The following is a 21,857-nucleotide window of genomic DNA, read 5'->3' on the forward strand; positions in this document are numbered from 1 at the left end:
GGGAAAGGGGTATAAATACTGTTGACTGTAAACCCCATCGATTTGATGTGGTCTGGGGCCCATATTCAGCTTAGGAGCCTATGTGACCTCTGCATCCCTGTAGATCTGAGCTCACATTCTATGGTCATAAGTAAGAATGTTCCAAGCTGCCCCAATATCAGGACCCATCTTCCTCAGGTGTATTATAGAGTATGTTGTCCAGCCTCCCTTTGGAGGATGGAACATGCTCTACTGTTGTTGATCCAAGTTGAGGGCAAGGTCCTATGGGGGTCCACAAAGGGGTCTATTTTGTTGTTCCTGATAGAGATGACCAGTAACAATGGAGAGGGATTTATTTGAGGTCTATGCCCATCAGTACATTTTTTAAAAGATTTTATTTATTTATTTATGAGAAAGACAGGAGGAGAGAAAGAACCAGGTATCACTCTGGTACATGTGCTGCCGGGGATTGAACTCAGAATCTCATGCTGGAAAGTTCAATGCTTTATCCACTGCACCACCTCCCAGAGCCACACAGCTGTGAGTACGTGGGGTCACAGAGCACGCCTGTGTGGCAAACTGAAATCTGGCTGTGAAGGAGTTTGGCCTATACACACTGAGGGATTTCTATTAATTGAAGGTTATAAATGTGTTACTCAGCATCTATTTACTGAGCCCATGCTGTGCAGACAGCAAGCCATGGGTGTGATGAACACTCTGTGACCTTTGGAATGCCTCAGATGGGACTTCAAGGCCAAGGTCTTAACACTTTGAGGCTTTACTCCCACATGGAATGAGTCTTTACCACAGCGGGGGCATTTCCCCTAAATTCCCAGGGAGGACTTGGCTGAGAATGAGTGTTCTATAGCGTCAAATACACACACACACACACACACACACACACACACACACACACACACACACACACACACACACACACACACACACCTTATCTGTGTCCCCCAGATGCAGGAAATTGAAAGACAAACACCCAGTGGAAAAAATTCCCTCAGAAATGAGATAGCTGAGCTGGGTCTTAGAATATTTAGGAACCCTCCACTCTGAGGACACACCATTACACTTGAACTTAGGGGGAACCACTTACATGAACATCTTTCTTGAACACCCCTTCTTGGTGGTTGGCCTCATCTGACACTTTGTGTGACTAGCTGATGTTAAGGTGACTATAACACAAAGGACTTTCCCAATTTGGTGGAGGAGAGAGCTCATTTAAACTGCCATGCATCATATCAAGTTTGATTATTGTTTTTATTATAATCTCCTTTTAAAACAAACTCAGAGCAATCCAAGTGACTTGTATCCTCCAGAGGCAATGCAGTAAAACCCAGAGAGCCCCAGGCATGGAAATCATGTCTTGACTTCTGCTACTAGCTAACTCTGTGACCTTTTCCCCTTGAATAGCGTGAACAGGCTTGGTGAGCTTCAGTGGCTGCAGGCTGTCCGCGCCGCAGTCATACCCTGACCGTAGTCATGTTTCATGTGACCTAGATGGTGTTTTTATTTTCTAATTGAACTTAACATCCTTTAAATTGGACAGACCCTGGGTGATTTGCTGTTTCCCCACCCTCACATCAGGTTGACTTCTGCACCTTGCTGGTCTGCCTACCTGATATCTGAAACACCCTGCCTTGGTGGGTGTTCTCTGAGTTTCCTTTTATCAGAAACACATTGAAAGTTGGATTTCTTTGCAGCTCCAGTTCTTTTATATTTCTACCTGCCTTGTCCTTTGAACATTGAAAGCACTGTTTTCCTATTTGGAGGCGGGGCAGGAATTAATCGCATCTAGTAGGAACCTAGTCACCCAACAGCCAGTGAGCCAACAAGTGTTCTAGACTATTATTATTAACTTTATTATTATTAACTTTATTTATTTATTGGATAGAGACAGCCAGAAGAGGGAAGGGGTTGATAGAGAGGGAGAGAGACACCTCTGCAGCCCAACTTCACTATTTGTGAGGCTTTTTCCCTGCAGGTGGGGACCAGGAGCTCAAACCCAGAGCCTCATACATTTTAACATGCACGCTTAACCAGATGCGCCACCATCCGGCCCCCTATTTTTTTTCCAATGCCCAAAATTGAACTCAAGGCCTCATATATGCAAAACATGTGTTCTAGCACTCAGCTGCATCTTTGGTCCTTGTTTTCTTTTTTGTATACCAATGCTGCAGAAGGAAAGCTAATTATGCACTCTCCTGGGAAGACAGCTTAATAGTTATACAAAAAAACCTTCATGTCTGAAGCTCAGAGGTCCCAAGTTCAGTCGCTGGTGAGAACTGAGTAGTGCTTTGGCTCAAAAACAAATAAATAAACAAACAAAGGTGGTGGTTGGGGACCCTCTACTTACAGTGTTCAGGGCACTGGTTTTCAAAAGTGGTCCTCAAACCAGCAGTCCTGTCACCTGGGAATTTGTTAGAAGTACAGTTTCCAGAATCCTTGCTGCAGACCCCCGGAATAGAATCTCCAAAGGCAGAGCCCAAAAATCTGTGCTTTGTTATCACCAAAATGGGAAGATACAGTAGTACCTCCTTCAAAGGACTATTGGGAGGGCCAAATGTTAATGCATTTGTCAAGTGTTCTGTAGTGTTGCTTAAACTTGAGAATCAGGAGAATCATGGCAGAGCTGATCCATGTAGGTGACTGCTATCATCCCCAGTTTCAGGTGGGTCAAGAGATAGGCCTTACGGAGGGTGTTTTCGTCACAGTTCCAGGTAGTGGTGCTGCTGGTCAGATCTACACAAGAGCCATGAGCCAGAGACACTCCCCCATCAGCAATAAGTCATGAAGAAGGACACAGGGGGTGCCTGAGGGGGGGGGGTGCTATATTGTTGGGACTCCAGAGCTTGCTTCCCATGAAAGTCTAATGTATACAACCACTGTCCTGTCTCTCCAGCCTCCTAAAAAGTTGTCTTTTAATGCTCATGCGAAAGAAGATGGGAGGATTAAGAGGAGAGAGGGGAGAATAGGAAGGCCTTATTTAGAAAGATTAAGTTGATTTTTTCCCTATTTAGGAAAACTATACCAAAGGGTAAAAAAAAGTTTTTTTAAGTATTATCTTTACTTAATTTATTGGATAGAGACAGTCAGAAATCAAGAGAGAAGGGTGAGATAGGGTGAGGGACAGAGAGATACCTGTAGCCCTGCTTCACCACTCATAAAGCTTTCTCCCTGCAAGTGAGGACTAGGGGCTTGAACCCCAGGTCCTTGTGAATTGTTACATGTGTATTCAACCAAGTATGCCACCACCCAGGCCTGGGTAAGATGTTTTTACTGTTTCTATGCACTCACTTTAAGGTGTATTTTATTTTTCAGAAACTCAACTCTGGATTTCTTACCAAAATCATAAAATAATGGCTGTATTAATAATGTTGATAATGGGAAATAAAAGTTGGATGCCCTCTGACATTTGAGAAGCTAAATATATGATGTTATGGGGCAAATTCGGAAGGAATTTCTGCTAATGTGTTTGGTCATGATTCTCTGAGGTTTCAAGTCTACAGACCTCTGAGCCCTAGTCTAGTTCGGCAGGTACTATCGGTCAAGTATAGCTCTGATGTAAATTGATAATTATTTCTTTGGGGCTGGCAGTTATAAACCCTGAATGGTAACTTCTAGACTGTGTTCCTGATCCTAAAACTGCCACCAGTCTCCCTCCTGCTCCTTCACTTAAACTTAAAAATATTCAACCTGAAATGCAAGAATTTCGATGAATGAGAGGCTCTTCTGCTAGAAGTCATTTCTCCTTAGATTTGTCAGCTCTTATGAAATAATGTGTGACTAAAATTAGTATGAATTTAAATTCATATGCATGTACTACTGAACATCAGTCATTGTTTTTAAACTGAGACTACTTTTTAAACCAGAAACATTAGTGTTCACTTAAATCCCTATGAATAATTGTATTGTTAATTTTTTTTCAAGTAAAATGATAGAAGCCACTTACATTCTGGAAACAGAACTGGACTTTTAAAAAATAATTGTTATTAATAGTTTGGTACCGACTGTAAGAAAACTGTATATAGTTCCAGACCACACCCATCACCAAAGTTATGTATTCCCAACCCTCCCACCTCCTAAAGATCACCACCATAGTTCTCATAAGTCTTAGTTTGCTTCTGTTTTATTTGGAGTGTGTGTGTGTGTGTGTGTGTGGCAAGTTCATGTAAATCAGATTTCTAGATTCCACATATGAGTGAAACCATTTGGTGATTGTCTTTCATCTGTAATTATTTCACTAAGTATAATCACCTCCACGGAACTGGACTGAATGGCTTCTGTCAGGTAGCAGTTTTAAGTTTAATATTTCCCCTAGTTTTAACAACCTATGAGTATGAAAACCATGGCATAGGCTTCAGTGAGTTCCTGTATGACACAGACTTCTCAGATTCACTGCTTGGTCTTAGTCATGATCACTCTGAATCCACTGTAGGAACTTTAATGAAAGAGGGGCACCAGTCACATGACTGACTTCAACAGGAAGAACCCATTACACAGTTCTTCATTTGGCAGGTATCTGGGTCCCTACTGTGTCCCAGGCAGTGTCTTGGGAGTCTGGGCAGACCAGAGAGCGAAACTAAGGAGACTGTTGTTTTCACAGGACTGAGATGCCCACTGGGCACAGATTAGAGACTGTCCCCATCAGGGAATACATCTGAAGAGAACTTCTGCCTACATCTGAGGGGGGGAGGGCCCCATCGTGGGGACAGGACCTGGCTTTAATTCCTACATTGTTACCTTCTTAGCTATGTAATGGTGGACAAATCAATCACTATGGCATCTAAGTTCCATTGTGCTAAATTAGCATATTTTTTAAATATTTTATCCTATTTATTATTGAATAAAGACAGAGATCGAGAGGGAGGAAGGTAGAGAAGGAGAGAGATACCTGCAGCCCTGCTTTACCACTTACGAAGCATTACCCCTGTGATGGGGACCAGGGGCTTGAACCTGGGTCCTTGTGCATTGTAATGTGAGCACTTAACCACCTGGCCCCTTAAGTGAACATATTTAAAATAATGCCTAAGGATGAGGGAGATAGCATAATGGTTATGCAAAGAGACTCTCATGCCTAAAACTCTAAAATACCAGATTCAATCCCCTGAACCATCATAAGCCAGAGCTCAGCTCTAGTGTAAAAGAATTAATTAATTAATCAATCGATCAATTAATCAATCAATCAACTGAAATAATATCTATGTCATAGGGTTTCTGAGCAGATGAGTTGTATGCCTAAAGAATGCCTACTAACATGTTTGGCCCACAGCAAAGGGAGTAGGTTCTTAGCACTAGATAGATGTACAGCTGTTGATTAAGCCAGCACTTCTGTATTTGAGACTCTGCAGGCCTTCCTCCTTTTCACTGAACTTTTCTTTCTTCCTGGGAAGCAGTTCTGCTCACCCCCAACCACTAGTACACGCACCCTCCTTCCTGTCACACAGCAAGGTGGGCCTGGTAGTGACTAGCCACTTACTCATGACTGCCTTTGCTGGGTACACCAAGTCCTGGCCCTGTGAATGGCCACATTGACACTTCCAGCCAACAGCTGGGATTGGAAGTGTAGGAAATATTTCAGTTTCCATACTTTTCATTTCCTTTCTTGAAATGGAGATGACAGTTCTCATCTGACCACTCCCTTTAAGTAGGCAAGTCCTTAAATAAGAGATCATTTTCCAGGGGGAAGAGAAGATTGGGAACTATGGTAATAGTAGCCTTTTATAGCCATACCCTCAAGTCCTATTGTAATTGTGTTGACAATTGCAGGCCCCTTTACTATAATAAGGAATTGCACAATCCCATGTCCAGAGACCTATTTTGCAGAGTTCCAGGGTCCCTGTGTCCTTGGCCAGGGTAATAGTTAGGAGGAACACATTCACTTCCAGGCCCAGCTTGCTCAATGACAGGAAGCAGGGAAAGTACAGTGGAAAGGGGAGAGACTCACAGGTGTCAGGAGACAGGAGGTCAGTGAGCACATGGACTTTCTTTTGTTTTTATTTGTTTTTTATTTTTGCCTCCAGGGTTATCACTGGGGCTTGCTGCTGGCACTACGAATCCACTGCTCCTGGCAGGCCACATTTTCCCATTTTATTGAATAGGACAGAGAGAAATTGAGAGAAGAGGGGGACACAGAGAGGGAGAGAGAAAGATAAGACACCTGCAGACCTGCTTCACCACTTGTGAAGCGACTCCCCTGCAGGTGAGGAGCTGAGGCTTGAATCCAAAACCTTGAACTCAGTACTAATCCAAAAACTCAGAACTCAGCACTTAATGAGGTGCACCACAGCACATGAACTTTCCTTGGAGTTCTCTCTCTTGCTGTGGAGAGAACAAGGAAGAGCCCCAAGTGGCTCAAGGACTGTTTGTGGTGGGGTGGGGGTGGGGGGACTCAGTAGTCTTCAGGTTGGCATCCATGGTCCTGAGACTAAGCCAGAGACTATGAAAGAAAGCATTTATAAAGAAAGGACGGTGACATTGCCAACCCTCACTGTCCCAGGTGAAGTGGGAAGAGCTGCCCCCCAGACAGGGCCTCCTTCCCTTTGGCTGATGTCCATGTCCCAGCTGTTTGATGACAGAGGGGTATCAGGAGAGGATGGGGGGGGGGGGCTTTGTTTGAAAAGATGGGATTTTTGCAAATGGCGCAATTTCTGTCTTTTTCATAACTGAGTAACATTCCATTGTGTAAATGATGTAATTATTACAGATGTTGGATTACTAATGTTGTACCAGCTGAAATTTATATATTTACTATCAACCAGCATTGCCTGATTTTAAAGGAAGTTTGGAGATTGGCCTCTTGTGTGACATGTATGCCTGGCTTGATCCCATCGGCATGTTTGGGCATGGTAGCCGAGCCAGTCAGCACCCTGGATTTCATGGATTTATGTTCCTAGTGTCTGAATGCAATTTGGGAGAATGTTGTCCATTCCTCTGCCTCTGCTACCAATGGCGAGGGATAGAGATTCATCCTGGACAGATGTGTCTTGCTTCCCATTGGAACCAGGGGGAACTGCCAGCATATCCTTTTCCCATAAAAGTCTTTTGAGGTAGAATCTGCATAGAAATCATGCTTAAATCTGTGTGAACTTTTTGGAAGGAAAGTGTTTTTTTGTTTTTTTTGTTTTTTTTTTTTCCTAACTGGTAGTCAGTAAAGATTTGTTGCCAGTTTTACTATTTTTTTGATTTTTTATTTATTTTCCCTTTTGTTGTCCTTGTTGTTTTTATTGTTGTTGTAGTTATTATTGTTGTTGTTAATGATGTTGTCATTGTTAGATAGGACAAAGAGAAATGGAGAGAGGAGGGGAAGACAGAGAGGGGGAGAGAAAGATAGACACCTGCAGACCTGCTTCACCACCTGTGAAGCAATTCCCCTGCAGGTGGGGAGCCGGGGGCTCGAACCAGGATGCTTATGCTGGTCCTTGCGCTTTGCGCCACATGCGCTTAACCCACTGCACTACCACCCAACTCCCGGGAGGAAAGTGTTTTTATCAGCACTTTTCCCCTGCCTACATTACTCTGTGCTGCATTCCTTGGAATCTCCTGTGTGAATTGGGAAAGGGGTTTGGAGTAAGCTGCAGGCTAAAATGCAAGAAAAGGTGATAAGAGGAAAAGAGGGTCTCGTCCACTCTGCCACAATACACATCACCTCCACAAGGACAAAGGTCCTGACTCCTGATAGTCCCTTTATTCCACATAGCTGGCCAGCATTCCTGCACTAGGAGGAGTCCAATCTTTCAGGACTCACACACTATATCGTTATAGTCAGTTCTGACCACATTTTGCCTAAAACACAGTAGGTTGGGCCTCACATAGAAACACTTAATTTACTAGAATAAGTCTCAGCAACACACACACACACACCCACAACCTCACTGAGGTGGCCTGTGGTCTGGCCGGCAGGAAGCAGGAAGCTTCTCTGGCAGTTAGATGCATGCTAGTGCATGGTAGGAGATTACTGTCCACTCCATAGACCAGGAAACAGGAGCACAAAGAAGTGGCGTGAGTTCACCCACCTGCAGGATCTTGGCAGGAAGGAATTCCCTCCCCATTTCCCCTGAGGTCTGCTGTAGTCTGGGCCTTAGCTTCTCACATCCGTAGGAACCATCCCTTCTACTCTGGTTAAAATATTTTGTCTGCTTCATGTATTCCTCCTCTGTGTCTAGTCAGCTCTAATCCAGAAAGACTTATTTTCCAAAAGCTAGGAACATAATATAGCCTAAGAATACAGAAACTTCTCCCTACCTTGTGCAAGCATAGCACAGTTTCAAATATGTGTATTTAGAACATATAGGAAAGAGTAAGAATTGTGTTTAATTCACTTACTGATTATAGGAGGATAGGACATGAATTTTTAAGACAGGTTCCAAAAGGTGTTTTTGGTTCTTTCTTTCCTTTTTTTCCCCTTTCTTTTTTAAAATTTAAATAATTATAATCCCCTAATCCAGTAAACAGGTCAGTATGTTGCCAAGGTGGAGGTGAGGAGGCAGGAAGAAAATGTTCAAACTTGGTTTGCAGACTTTTATTCCTGGCAATCAAAGACTTTAGATATTAAAGCAGGTATAAGTTCTGCCAGCTAACTAAGCCAGTGCGAACTGTTTTCCTTTTACCTCAAACTGTCCTGAAAACCTCACTGTAACTCACTATGTAGAATCTGGTTCTTTTTCTTTTTTTTTTAAGTAGAGACAGAAATTGGATGGGAGGGAGAGGGAGGGAGAGAGAGACCTGTATTACTGCTTCAACACTCATGAAACTTCACTTCTATAGACTGGGAGTTTGAACCCAGGTCCATGTACATGGTAACATATGAACTCTTCCAGGTGCAACACCGCCTGACCTGAGTCTGGTTCTTGTCCAGCACAGCTATACACCCTCCCCAGGGGCCTCAGGCTGCAGGTGTCTATAGTTTATATATATAGATCTATGTGTACATGTTTATGTGTGTATATTTCATATATGTATATATATGAAAAATAATTCTAAAACTATGCCTTGACTTTGAATACAAGCAAAACAGTGGACTTTTAAAATCCATCAGATTGAACATGGGACACAGAGGCTTCAGGTTGAAGCCAGAGGAAGTCACCCCTCCTACTCTAGCTTGGGGATTATCAAGACTGAGGTTACTGGAGGGGGGATTGCATAATCACAGAATTTTCTAGAAAAGTACCATCTTTCTTTGTAGAAGTCACCTGGCTTTTAGATTCCACTTATGCCACCAGCCAAGGTGCTAGATTCCCCCTAAGTGTCCTGTTCCTAGTTAGCAGTATTTGCAAATTCTGAGGTCACAGTGGAGCTGGAATTGTGTGGTGAGCTACCTCCTCGATTTTGGGACACCCACACCCTCCAAACCCTTCATGCATACCGAGTGGCTTGGGCCAACTAGTTCTGTCCCAGTATTACCACTTACAAGGAGCAGTGTTTGAAATGGGGTCCATCTGCACATCCAGCCTCAGAGCAGCCAGCTTTCTATAGGAGTGCATTTCCCAGCTGGACAGGAGAGCTGCTTATTGCAGATTCACCCTCAGATCCCTCGTGGAACAGTACCCCATCTCCTAATGCTTCTACTGTCAAAACAAAGATAAAAACCATAGTGGTGTTTTCTTCTTATTGCAAAATTTACAAAATCCTTTCTGAATGCTGAACGTAATTCTTCCATCTGGCCCCTAGACCCTTTCGCTTTCTTGGTTATACTCTCTACCCCAGTTCAAGAGGATGTCTGCATGGCACACCTTTGCCAGTTCTTAATAGTTCTTGGTGCCACTTTATCTCTAACCTAGGAGCAGAATCATGCCTGATACCCTGCCAAGTTCTGCCTTTACTGACCCTTGAGCTGAGCAGCGCCCTCTTGAGGCTGAGGAGTCAGCCCAGGCTGTCTGGGAGCAAGCTTAGTGGTCACAATTAAGGAGACAATGTCAGTTCCTACTGGCACCATCATAGAACTGCCACAAAGATGGGCAAACACCTTCTGAGATGGGGTGTCATGGTGGAGAAAGGGGGTTCTATGTGACTCTGGGTGCATACAGCCCAACCTCTGTATCAGGACTCAACCAGAGAAACAGAACTAGGGGGAGGTCATTTGAAGAAATTTTCTGCTAGGAAATGGCTTACATGATTGTGGGACAGGCAAGTCTGTAATCTACAGAACAGCTAGAAGGGTAGGTTGGGACCTAGGCTTGAGGTGAAGCGGCCATCCACAAGTGGAATGCTTTCTCTTTTCAAGGATGCCTCATCTGCTTTTAATGTTCAACAACTTGCAAGGGACACTGCGGCACCCTCGTTGGTTATCTGAGATGCTCCCTTGAAGTCAGCTGCACCTCTGTAGAATATTGTAATCATAGCACCTAGTAACTATTGATTGGTGCCAAGGGTGTTGTAATACTGAACTGATGCTCAAACCCTCCTTCTGAGGGGTTGTGACCTCCAGGCTTTGGCCTTCCCTGGACTTCTCCCTCCATCACCTGAGATGACTCATCTGGGCATCATAGCTTTCTTTTCCTCCAGAAAATGAAAGCATCTGAAAATCTTCCCAGAGACATATCCACCTAAAAGATCTCAGACTCCAAAACCACATTTCCAACAGAACTCACAGAGATGTCTTGGGACTCTCCTACCCCTTCGTGATTGGGCGGTGGTTGAGGTTTCTATTTACTTATGAGCCAAATGTCCTTGTTCCATTCGAATCACATGCTACTTAGTTCTCATAATCTGCACCAACAATTGCTTTTTGACAATGTACAATCCAACTAGAAGAATAGCTTTTAAGCCTTTCCCACTAAAGGGTTAGGAGGAAAGTCATTTTAACAATGAGAATTTTATAATCACTTGATTGTTGTTGGTCTGAAAAAAATCTCCATGAAACAAGATACGTGGACAAGAAAGAATATAGGCAGCTATTAAGGTTATTTTTTCTGTCAGTCTTTTATATTTATTTATTTATTATCAGATAGAGAGAAATTGAGAGGGGGGAGACGTAAAAAGACAGAGAGACACCTGCAGCCCAGCTTCACCATTCGTACAGCTTTCCCCTGCAGATGGGGACCAGGCCTTGATCCTGGGTCCTCATGTACTATAATGTGCCCACTTAATAAGGTGCACTACCACCTGTCTCCCTTTGTTAGTCTTTTAAAACGAGCTTCAGTCCTAACCTGAAATTCACCAGACTGAGTGAATAATATAGATCATATACAAAAGTGTGAGTGGGCCATGATATATAGGATAACAATAAATGTATAGGTATATGTGTGTACAGACACACATATATGTTTATGTGTAATGCACAGAGAACACAGTGTGTATGTCACATGTATGGTAATATTATATAGGCTGACATACAGAGTTTATCATATTCAGGCACTCTACTGAATGTTCCAAATAGTCCATTTTGCAGATGATTTGCATAGAACACATGTTTAACAGGGCACAAACTTAGAAGTGCCAAGGACAGGATTGGAGCACAAGTCACCAGGATTTTAGCCATAATAATAAAAGTTCAGCCTGTTGGCCAATTTGACATATTTCTGGGTGACAAATCTCCAATGTACCACCTGAAATGAGAGTGTTGTGACTCTTCTTTGTTTAACATGACAGAGGCTTGGGGAGAGAGGTGTTGCCCAAAAGTTCAAAACTACTAAGATAACTTGGACTGACTCCACTGGCAATGAAAGAGACTCTGACAAGTGAACACAGCTCTTAGCTGGGCCATTCTCACTGCTGTGTCCAGCTGACCAGAGCAGTGGATGCCTATCTGTGAGCGACCTGGTTTTATGCAAGAGCTGGGTCCTGAGGGATGGAGTACAGACATCAGGAAACAAGTTTCCCCAGGCAGGTGACTAGTAGCAGGTCCAGGGTGAATGAAGTACTTGCAGGGGCCAGAGCTACTCCTGTGTGGTAGGAAGTTCTCCCTGCAGCCTCTCCCCCCTCCCACCAGATGCGGAAACTTGAGGCTCTAGTGTAGTGATGTACCTCTTCCTCTCTTTCACTTCAGAAAAACTGACTTCTCATCCTCCAGAATGCACCTGTGATTAATGGTAGGTCTAAAGTGCCTGTGGTTCTTTGATAATTGCTTTCAAAAAAAAAAAAATCATTATAGCCACCTTCAGAAGAACATAGTTGGATTCAGGTACTTTGGAAAGAATTTCTGGTGAGTCAAAGCCAAAAGGTCATCATCATCTGCAAGTGAGACATCTGCAAGAAATGAGTCTCTGAGTCCTGATGTCACATGGTTGTGTTTTTCCATTGCCCCTAAAGGAATGCTAAAGCACTTTCAATCTACCCAGTTACTCGCTTTGCTTTTACCTGAGCAGAGAAAATAACATTTCCACTGAAATGTCTAGTAAAAACAAAGAAAAAGAGAGGGCAGAGAATGCATTTGCCTGTCCAGCTGTCATCATAGCTGTGTATCTGGGAGGCAGAAACATTTCTTCAAGTATAGTTGATGCTGGGGGGGGGGGGGAGACAAGCATAGGGGGTGGGTATAGTTGCCAGTACTTCCTAGTGAGTCATCTGGGCATTGAGTTAAAATGCAGATGTTGATGCAGAAGTTTGTGTGGGGCCCAGGTATCTGCATTTCGAGCTCCACCCCAGGCAATGTAAACACTTCAGGGCAGGTGGTGAGAAGCTAGCGGATTGTCAGACCACACTTGGGATGGGCCCAAGAGAAACCCTGCAGTAGAAAGACCTGAGGATTTCATCATTGCCATGTGGGCAGGAATGCTAATTTGTGCACCATCACAGCATCTCATTTCTAGCCAGAAGACACTGAGAAGTCAGACTCTGGAGCCATTTACCTGGCAAGGGACACCTTTCTTTTGTCTGCCATAAACCTCAACCTCAGTTTGGAAAGCTATCCCATGATCCTTTGTGTGAGATCACAAATGTGTAGAGAGTGTGTGGGATTAGACGTCCCAATGGGGGAATGTGGCTTCAAAAAAAAAGAAAAAGTGCTTGCAGATATTTTCATTCTTATTATTTTATAAAATGAAAGAGAAAGGTGGTAGGAGGAAACCACGGCAAAATGTAATGTGGGTGATAAAACCATTAATGTGAGATTATTGTTTGTTTGAACATTTTTCTCTCTGACTTTGCTGAAAGGTTACCTGGGTGGCCAAACACTAAATTTTCTCATCTGCAATTAGCTGGCACTGAGCGTCAGAACCCTGAAGTTACCCTGGCTAATGCCAAGTCCGGGTTTCCATAGCAGCAAATCTGCTGCTCCTGCTTAGTAAGTGAAAACTGGAACCTACACCTATTAGTCTTTTCTAAAAAAAAAAGACCCTGACCTCCAGTTTTTTTAACAAGCAGAAATGCCAGCTCTTGGAATGAATACCTAAACCCTGTCAGGGAGGAATTTTTTCGTGAACCTGGCCACTGCGTTGAGAGGTGCCACATCACAGCAAATGGCTTGGCATGGGGGTGTGTGGGGAAGTTGGAACTGTTTACTCTTTTCCTAATTCAATGGCCGAAAGTTCTTTATAAGCGATATTCAGTAAGGGTTGGTTCCTGCCTCACCCCCCAATTACTGTGATGACAATCTGGAGCTGAGCAGGAATGGAAATTCTGATGACTTTGTGATGTTGTTCCTGCAGATGAGCTAGTGTAAGTATTGGTTGGCATAGTGCCCTATCGTTGTTGGATCTGATGCTGGTCTTGTCTCCATGTGTTCTCCCTCTAATCTGCTCCCCATCTTACTGACTTTCAACCTCCTCCCTCTGCTCTCGTCTCTAGACACCTAACAGATGGGCTGAAGCAATTGATCTACAGTTTTCAGATACAGAGGCACGAAAAGTATTTTCACCTGATTGTCTATTCAATATATTCTTCTGTTTAAAAAAAAAAAAAAGAAAGAAAAGAAAAGAAACCACTCAGGGAAAAAAAAAAGACAAGCAAACCTTAGAGAATACTTTCTTCTTCTTCTAGCGTTTGCCCTTCTTCCGTAGCCAGTCAACAGCGTCAGGTTGAGCCTGGTTTAGTTTCGAGACCTCCTTTGAATCTGGAGAGGTGGCAGTTGTTGACTATGTGGGACATAGTCTGTCTGTAGCCGCAGGGGCAGTTCGGGTCGTCTCTGGCTCCCCAGCGATGGAACATAGCGGCGCACTGGCCATGGCCTGTTCTATAGCGATTGAGGAGGGTCCAATCATAACGTGCTAGGTCAAAGCCGGGTTGACACTTGCAGGGGTCTGTGATGAGGTGTTTGTTCTTTACCTCAGCTGACTGCCAACTCTGTTTCCAAGAGTCTGGAACAGAGAAGTTCAGTGTAGGTGTAGGGGACCAGATTGGGTGACGAGACGTCAAGCGTTGGACAGGGTGGGCGAAGATATCTGCGGATGATGCCGCATCCCGACAAATATCTGGCGGGGCGATGTTGCTAAGAACTGGCAGCCATGGAACCGGGGTGGAACAATTATCCTCATGGAGGAATATAATTTGGAATCGACCAAGTGGACATGGGGGCTACGGAACCATACTGGGGCACAGTATTCTGCAGTGGAATAGCATAATGCCAGAGATGATGATCGTAGTGTGGAAGCGCTCGCGCCCCATGAGGAGCTGGCCAGTCTTGCAATGATGTGATTCCTCGCGCCCACCTTTGCTGCAGTTTTTATGAGATGTTCATGAAATGACAGAGTGCGATAGAGAGTAACGCCAAGATAGACTGGCTGGGCTTCATGCCGGATTCTCGTATCGCCAAGCTGCACATTAAGCTCACGCGAGGCCGAGGCATGGTGTAGATGGAAAACAGATGATACCATTTTTGCAGTGCTAGGGATTAGTCGCCATTTTTTACAGTAATCAGATATCAGAGACATGTCTTTCGTGAGTGTTTCCTTGAGGATGTCGAACTTGGATGCCTGAGTTGCACAGCAGATGTCATCGGCATAGATGAACTTCCTTGAAGAAGTTTCTGGGAGGTCATTGATGTAAATATTAAATAGCGTAGGAGCCAGAACAGAGCCCTGGGGGAGGCCACTTGAGACAAGTCTCCATCTGCTAGACTTGTCACCCAGATGCACCCAGAATCTTCTGTTTTGGAGAAGAAACAATATAGTGTTGGCCACCCATGGAGGCAGGCATCTTGAGATCTTGACTAGGACACCACGGTGCCAGACCGTGTCATAGGCTGCTGTGAGATCAACAAAGACAGCACCCGTCTTTAAATTCTTCTGGAATCCATTTTCAATGTAAGTTGAGAGGGCCAGGGCTTGTTCGCAGGTAGATCTTCCTGGGCAGAAACCAGCTTGGGCGGGTGATAGGAATTTCTCTGTAAGAGGAGAAATACTAGGAATATATCACGGGGGTGAGAGGGGACAGACCATAAACGAGTGTGCGTGTTCTATAAGGGCAAACAATATACGAAGCCTAGTCATATCTTCTAGTCCTGAGAGTCTCTATTGCAGAAATTCACATGTCAAGTCTGTAGTGGTTTTCACTTGGACAATACTGTCAGTAGTTTGATGACCATCTTTTTTGAACTCAAGGTCAGATTGAGAACTTAGGTTCTTGCAAACATGAGGGACCATGGTGTCTTTTATATTATTATTATTATCTTTATTTATTTACTGGATAGAGACAGCCAGAAGTCAAGAGGAAAGGAGAGAGAGAGAGGGAAAGAGAAAGAGAGACACCTGCAGCCCTGCTTCACCACTTGCAAAGCTTTCCTTCTGCAGGTGGGGACTAGGGGCTCAAACCTAGGTCCTTGAGCATTGTAACATGTGCACTCAACTAGGTGCGCCACCACCCAGCCCCCATGGTGTCCTTTTTAAAGAATTTTATTTATTTATTATTGGATAGAGACAGAAATTGAGAGGAGACTGGGGAGATAGAGAGGGGGAGAGAGAGAGACACCTGCAGCACTGCTTCTCCATTTGTGAAGCTTCTCCCTTGCAGGTGGGGACCAGGAGCTTGAACCTGGGTCTCTGTGTACTGTAAAGTGTGCACTTAACCAGGTACACCACTGCCTGGGCCCTCATGGTGTCCTCCCATTGAACAGACATTTATGAAAAGCAGATCCTGGTTTCGTTTTGGAAGATAAATCAGACACACGCCTGCCAGAGAAGCCATCTCTCTGATAGCTATAGAGACAAGCATACAGGACACACACATGTCACAGTGCACCGTAGAATTTCAGTATAACACACAGAGTAACTTCTGGTGTGTTGAACATTACTGAGTCTGCTTTGTTGTTTAGATTTGATTCTCAGTGGGGCTAAGTCTGCGTTGGTGCCAGTGGAAATAGATTGCCTACAACTTGGTATTCCAGGAGCACTGGAGGACCAGAATGTGTGGGTGGGAGGGAGCAGACCTTCTTGTGTCCTGCCCAGAGGTTGAGCAGTTCCCCTCAGAGAACATGATGAGTGCAAGGAACTAAGATGACCATGAGAAAAAAAACGCACTCTCCAGTCTGCTCTGTGACAGCGTTCAGTCCCCATAAAAAATAGTGTTTCCTAGCTTCAGGATCAGGCCATGTTGAATGACACTGTCATTTGGTCACCAACTTGCTCTGTGACCTTGAGCTCAGGGGCTTCAGCTCCCTTACCTGCAAAAGCGAGGTTCTCAGCTTTGATGTACCATGTAGGGCTCTGTCAGAACCACCAGCTAGTGAAAGCCAGTGTGCAGTGTTTAGGTAAGAAGGTAATCGGTACCTCCCTACCCACCCTCCTGCAGCCATGGGGCCAGGCACTCATGTCTTTCTACCCCTTTTGTGTTCCAGGGATAGAACTATGCCCACCTGGAAAACGGTTCATGATCACGATGGTGGCTAGCTTCGTGGCCATGGTGGGCCAGTTCCTCATGCCCGGGCTGGCTGCCCTCTGCCGGGACTGGCAGGTCCTGCAGGCCCTCATCATCTGCCCCTTCCTGCTCATGCTGCTCTACTGGTCGTGAGTATCAAACCCCAGAGTCTCTTCGTTTCCAAATGTCCCCCCTGCTTTCAGCTCAGGAAGGAGTTCTCCTTTCATAAGAAAAAGTGTATGTTTCAAACTTTGGGGAAATTCTCAAACATACATAAAAGTAGGGGCTGTGGAGATGGTTCGGTGGATAATGCAGATGCCTTGCATGTATGAGGGTCTAGGTTCAAGCTCTGTAATATACAGAAATAGAGCCATCCTTTGGCCTCTCTACACATGCGTGCATACATGCATGTAAACATACAAAATTTAAAAAATTACATGCACGAAAGTAGACAGAAGAATGGACCAACTCCCCGGGGTTCAGTAATCCACCTTCCTTCCTTGGTGCAGTTGGATACTTCACCTGCCTGCTGAGTTACTTAGGTGAGACTTCTGTAAATGGACTTGTAAAAAAGTTCTTGTGCTGGGAGGGGAAATAGAAAGAGTGTCCAGTGGGGGGTCAGGTAGTAGCACAGCGGGTTAAGCGTACATGGTGCAAAGCTCAAGGACTGGCGTAAGGATCCAAGTTCAAGCCCCTGACTCCGACTCCCCACCTGCGGGGGGGGGGGGGGGCTGTTTCACAGGCGGTGAAGCAGGTCTGCAGGTGTCTATCTTTCTCTCCCTTTCTCTGTCTTCCCCTCTTCTCTCCATTTCTCTCTGTCCTATCCAAAAAGAAAGAAAGAAAGAAAGAAAGAAAGCGTGCCCAAGAAGTGATTTTTAAAAGCCCATCTCCTCTGAGACAAATTTTAGCTCACGGGCTAAGTCTTATTCCTTGTCTAGTTTTTTATAACTAGGTTTTGTTGGCACAGTACCAAGTTCACACTGTCTGAGGCCATCTTCTTGCCAATTATGTGTATCTTTTAGCTTGACTGTCACTGACTTTAGGAGAAAAAAACACTAATGACTGTGACTGGGTGGCTCAATATTTTCTTAACTGCCCCTGGAGAATTAATGTTTAGCCAAGGTTGAAATTCATAGTCTTGCATAGATGTTTAGGGGGAAAATTAATGACCCTTCTTGGGGGCCAGGGGGGAGATTGTCTACCTCCATTATAATTAAATATTTTCTGTTTTTCCCTTGCTTCTCATTCCCTCTCCATGTTCATACCCTCACATCGTGCATGCATAAGTATGAGACCCTCTGGTGTATACTGTATTTCTCTTGAGTCACTAGTGAAAACCCAAGTTTCTGGCAGGAAATTCACCATTGTGTCTTGGCTTTAAGTGACTGAAGACAACAGCGGGTAATTAATTGGGCTTTCTTTTTCTAAGGTGCCAGAGAGAGAAGGCCACATCTCCCTTTGAACTACCCAGTGCCAAGCCCCTACCACCACCGGGCAGTACCTCCCCCAGCAGAAAGCAAAGGAGCTAAGTGCAGCTGTACTTTCCTCAAGAGTCAGATTCTTGCTCAATGTATTTTAAGAGCCTCGAGGCAGCAGGGAACCAGATGAGAAAAAAAACCACCTGCCAGGACACCCCTTAGTAGCCACAGCTGCCAAAACTGCTCCTATCCCTGCTGGGGGACTCATACACCCCTCCTGGGGTCTCTCCTGTCTCAAGACATCCTGCTCTCCCAGGAGGGTCTGAGAGGCAAAGAATGAAATTGCTTCCCCAAAGCAGGATGGAGTGGGCAGCAGCTCCTTTATCTTCTAAGGAAGCCCTTCCTGTCCCTTCTCTTGCTTGTTTTAGAGTCCAGTGGTATTTATTTATTTAGCAAATGCTTAGACTGTGTTCATGCAAGACACAAATGCAAGCACTGTACAAACCGTGACTCCTCAGGTTCTTGTGTGTCATCACTGACCCATGTACAGATGACAAAACCAAGCTGCAGCTGGCACTTGTTCCTCATCACCCCAGAAGCTTGCCCTTGTGGGGTGCAGGCAGCCCAGCTACCGTGGCAGATCTTCTATGCAGCTATACATCCTTTCACTCACCCAGTGCCCAGGGGCACCGACCTGTCCTATCTGTTAACCTCAGGAGGGTGTTCCCCTTCAATTAGAGTTATCCCCAGTCTTTGTGGTTCAACCATGCTCTCCCCACTACCACCACCACTAGGTAGGAGGGCCCTACTGAAAGAAACACAAAAGGACTTCCTGTATCAGGCTGGGGGCATGGTCCAGGTGGGAAAGGACTGGAGGTCCTATTTATCTTTTATTATTATGTTTTCTAAACATATTGGTGATTAGTGATAGGCACAGTATGATAATCACTTATTTATACATTATACAGACTATTAAAAAGTCTGAGGTGTTATCTTACAATATTGTTAATCATTAATAAAAAATAGAGAACATCTTTGAGGGGCCAGACAGTGGTGCACCTGGTTAAGTACATACATTACAGTGTGTAAGGAGCCAGATTCAAACCCCTGGTCCTCACTTGCAGGGGCAGAGGTTCACAAGTGGTAAAGCAGGGCTGCTGGTGTTTCTCTGTCTCTCCATCTCCCCCTTCCATCTCAATTTCTCTGTCTTTACCCAATAATACATAAATAAAGTCTTTGAAACACAGGAATATGAAAACAAAACTTTATAGTGAAAAGGGCCTCCAGGGTATTTGTATAAGTAAAAAGATGTTTAGGATCGATTGCTCACTCCATAGAGTACATTCTCAGCTGTGCATGGGGCCCTGGGTTTAAGCGCCAGCACCACATACAGGTACCAAGTCTACCACCAGAGGTGCTTTGTGGAGGGTGGAGCCGTGCTGGGTTTGTCTCCTTTGTCTCTGTCTTTCTGTCCTCTCACTCTAGATTAATTGGTTCAGGAAGGCCACGGAATGGTGTTATGGTTCGTGGACAAGGGCTTGAGTTCACCCCCTGATGCTGCACTTAAAAAGAAGAAAAGTGTATGTAGATTAACAAATAGACAGGCAGTTATACCCAGACTTTGAATCTGGTGCTGGTAGCTTGGGCACTGCAGTCTGGGGTTTACAGCTCTTCCCACAGATATTAACTATTATGATCCTCATGACTATTTTCAAATTTTACATGATTGTCTAAGCTAGCTTGATACATGACTGATAAGTGTGTGTAAATATTAGCTGCCATTTTTACTCTTATGCATCACATGGCTCTTACCAGATACTGAAGTAGAAGGGGCCAGCTAATGAAATTGGGGTGGTCCCCCTTTGACATGGGCTTTGGAAGGCTCCGTAATAATCATAGTCTGTGAGGAACATCAAAAATGCCTCTCCATTTATTACCTTCCCTCTACAGCTGCTACCTGCTGCAGCATCCTCCTGTCATGGAAGGGGCAGACAGAATGACTGTGGAGACAGGGAATAAGCACTGCTCCAGCTAATCACACCCAGGTGTTACAAGCAAACACTGCAAAGCCATTTCCCCTCCTTAGTGAGTAAGTGTTGATCAGATGTGCCCAGGGTGCACAGCAGCGTCCCAAGTACTTTGGGATGCTCTAACAGTGGATACGGGAGCACGGGGCTGGAGACACTTCATCAGGTAGAGTGCTTGCATTGCTGTGCCTGCATCCCTGGTTTGACCCCCAGCACCACATGGAAAGTGCTGTGGCAACAGAGGAAGCTTCATTACTCTAGTGTCTCTTCTCCCACCCGCACCACCCCCACTGCTCTCTGTCTCTGCCTCTCTTTTATAAAGTTGTTTACTTTTTCTTTTTAAAATACTTTTATTTACTTACTACTGGATAGAGACAGAGAGAAATTGAGAGGGGACAGGGACATAGAAAGGGAAAGAGACAGAAAGAAACCTGCAGCTCTGGTTCTCCACTTGTGAAGCTTTCCCCTTGCAAGTAGGGACCAGGGGCTTGAACCTGTGTCCTTGCACACTGCAATGTGTGCACTTAACCAGGTGCACCACCACCTGGTCCCAGGTATTCCCTCTCTCTCTCTGTGTGTGTCTCTCTATTTGAACAAGTGGCCCAGAGCAATAAAAATCACATGTGCAGGACTCTGGGTCATTACACACACACACACACACACACACACACACACACACACACACACAGAGAGAGACATTAAAAAGGACCCTAAACCAGACTGCCATGCAGAATTATTGACATACAGTCTCATGGATTAGGGGCCATTGGAGAGACTGGCAGGAAGGAATCTTTTGCTTCAGATAGTCGGATGAATCAACAGGTACCCTCCAAACACACCCAGAAAGAAATAGGGAGACTATTAAATTAATCAAACATATGAACACAGTAAGCTGTAGTGCAAGAGTGGGACATCCTAGGGCCATATCAAGGACAGCTTCTTAGGAGTGGACACACAGAAGGTCCCAAGGCATCTGCAACAAAAAGTGATCCTAGGGATTGGGATACTAGCCATGGGAGCTGGAGCTGAGACCTCAGACCTCTCTTGCACTGAGGACTGAGCTCTTTTGAATGCAGCCAGGAGTCAAACTGTCAATGATAACAAGGCTGGAAAAACCTTTGGCCACCACAGGGGCTCAGCTCCAAAGCTGGCTGACTGCCTCGGGCTGTGGGAGGAGAGGATCCCACTGAAGACTTCGGAGCCTTGAAGTCTGAGCCACACTGCTGTGTGCTCAAAATTCCAAGCGTGCGCCAAGGCTAAAAAAGAGCCTCAGAAACAGGGAGGCTCCTTGGGTCCTCAGGGTCATGGAGGAAACCTCCTGTGGAGAGTCATCAAGTTGGGCACTTGGCCTCCCCAGGAAATAATGCCTTGCCAAAGATGAGCTCATACACAAAACCTACAGGGATCCGTGATGAGGGTCTCCAATAGCAATGGGCAGGTGGAAGCATTGTAGTTCAGAAATGCTACAAAGACAAGCAATCTGAAAGAGAGGTGAACTGATTCATTAAGTCATCACTGCCCCCACATCAGATGCTACTCAAGATATGAAGTGTTGTAGAGATTGCATACGAATAAAACTGCTCACTTGAACATCCTGCCTGGGTTCAACAAACTCGGGACTCAGGACTAAGCAAAATTATCTGCATTTGAAGGATCAGCACCTGGAAAAGAATGAACTCAGGAGGCAGTGAGTAGG

At 44.8% G+C, this 21,857-nt stretch overlaps 1 protein-coding gene across 2 annotated transcripts in view; it reads left to right on the plus strand.

The window, feature by feature from the left end:
• Positions 1 to 21,857, plus strand: part of SLC22A23 (solute carrier family 22 member 23) — a 187,144-nt gene that overhangs the window by 129,390 nt on the left and 35,897 nt on the right. For both annotated transcript variants that reach the window (XM_060189144.1, XM_060189145.1), the window contains exon 4: positions 16,697 to 16,865. In XM_060189144.1, the coding sequence (XP_060045127.1) occupies positions 16,697 to 16,865 (169 nt within the window). The remainder of the gene's footprint in view (positions 1 to 16,696; positions 16,866 to 21,857) is intronic.

Source organism: Erinaceus europaeus, chromosome 4, assembly GCF_950295315.1.
Source record: "Erinaceus europaeus chromosome 4, mEriEur2.1, whole genome shotgun sequence".
NCBI classification, from domain to species: Eukaryota; Metazoa; Chordata; class Mammalia; order Eulipotyphla; family Erinaceidae; genus Erinaceus; species Erinaceus europaeus.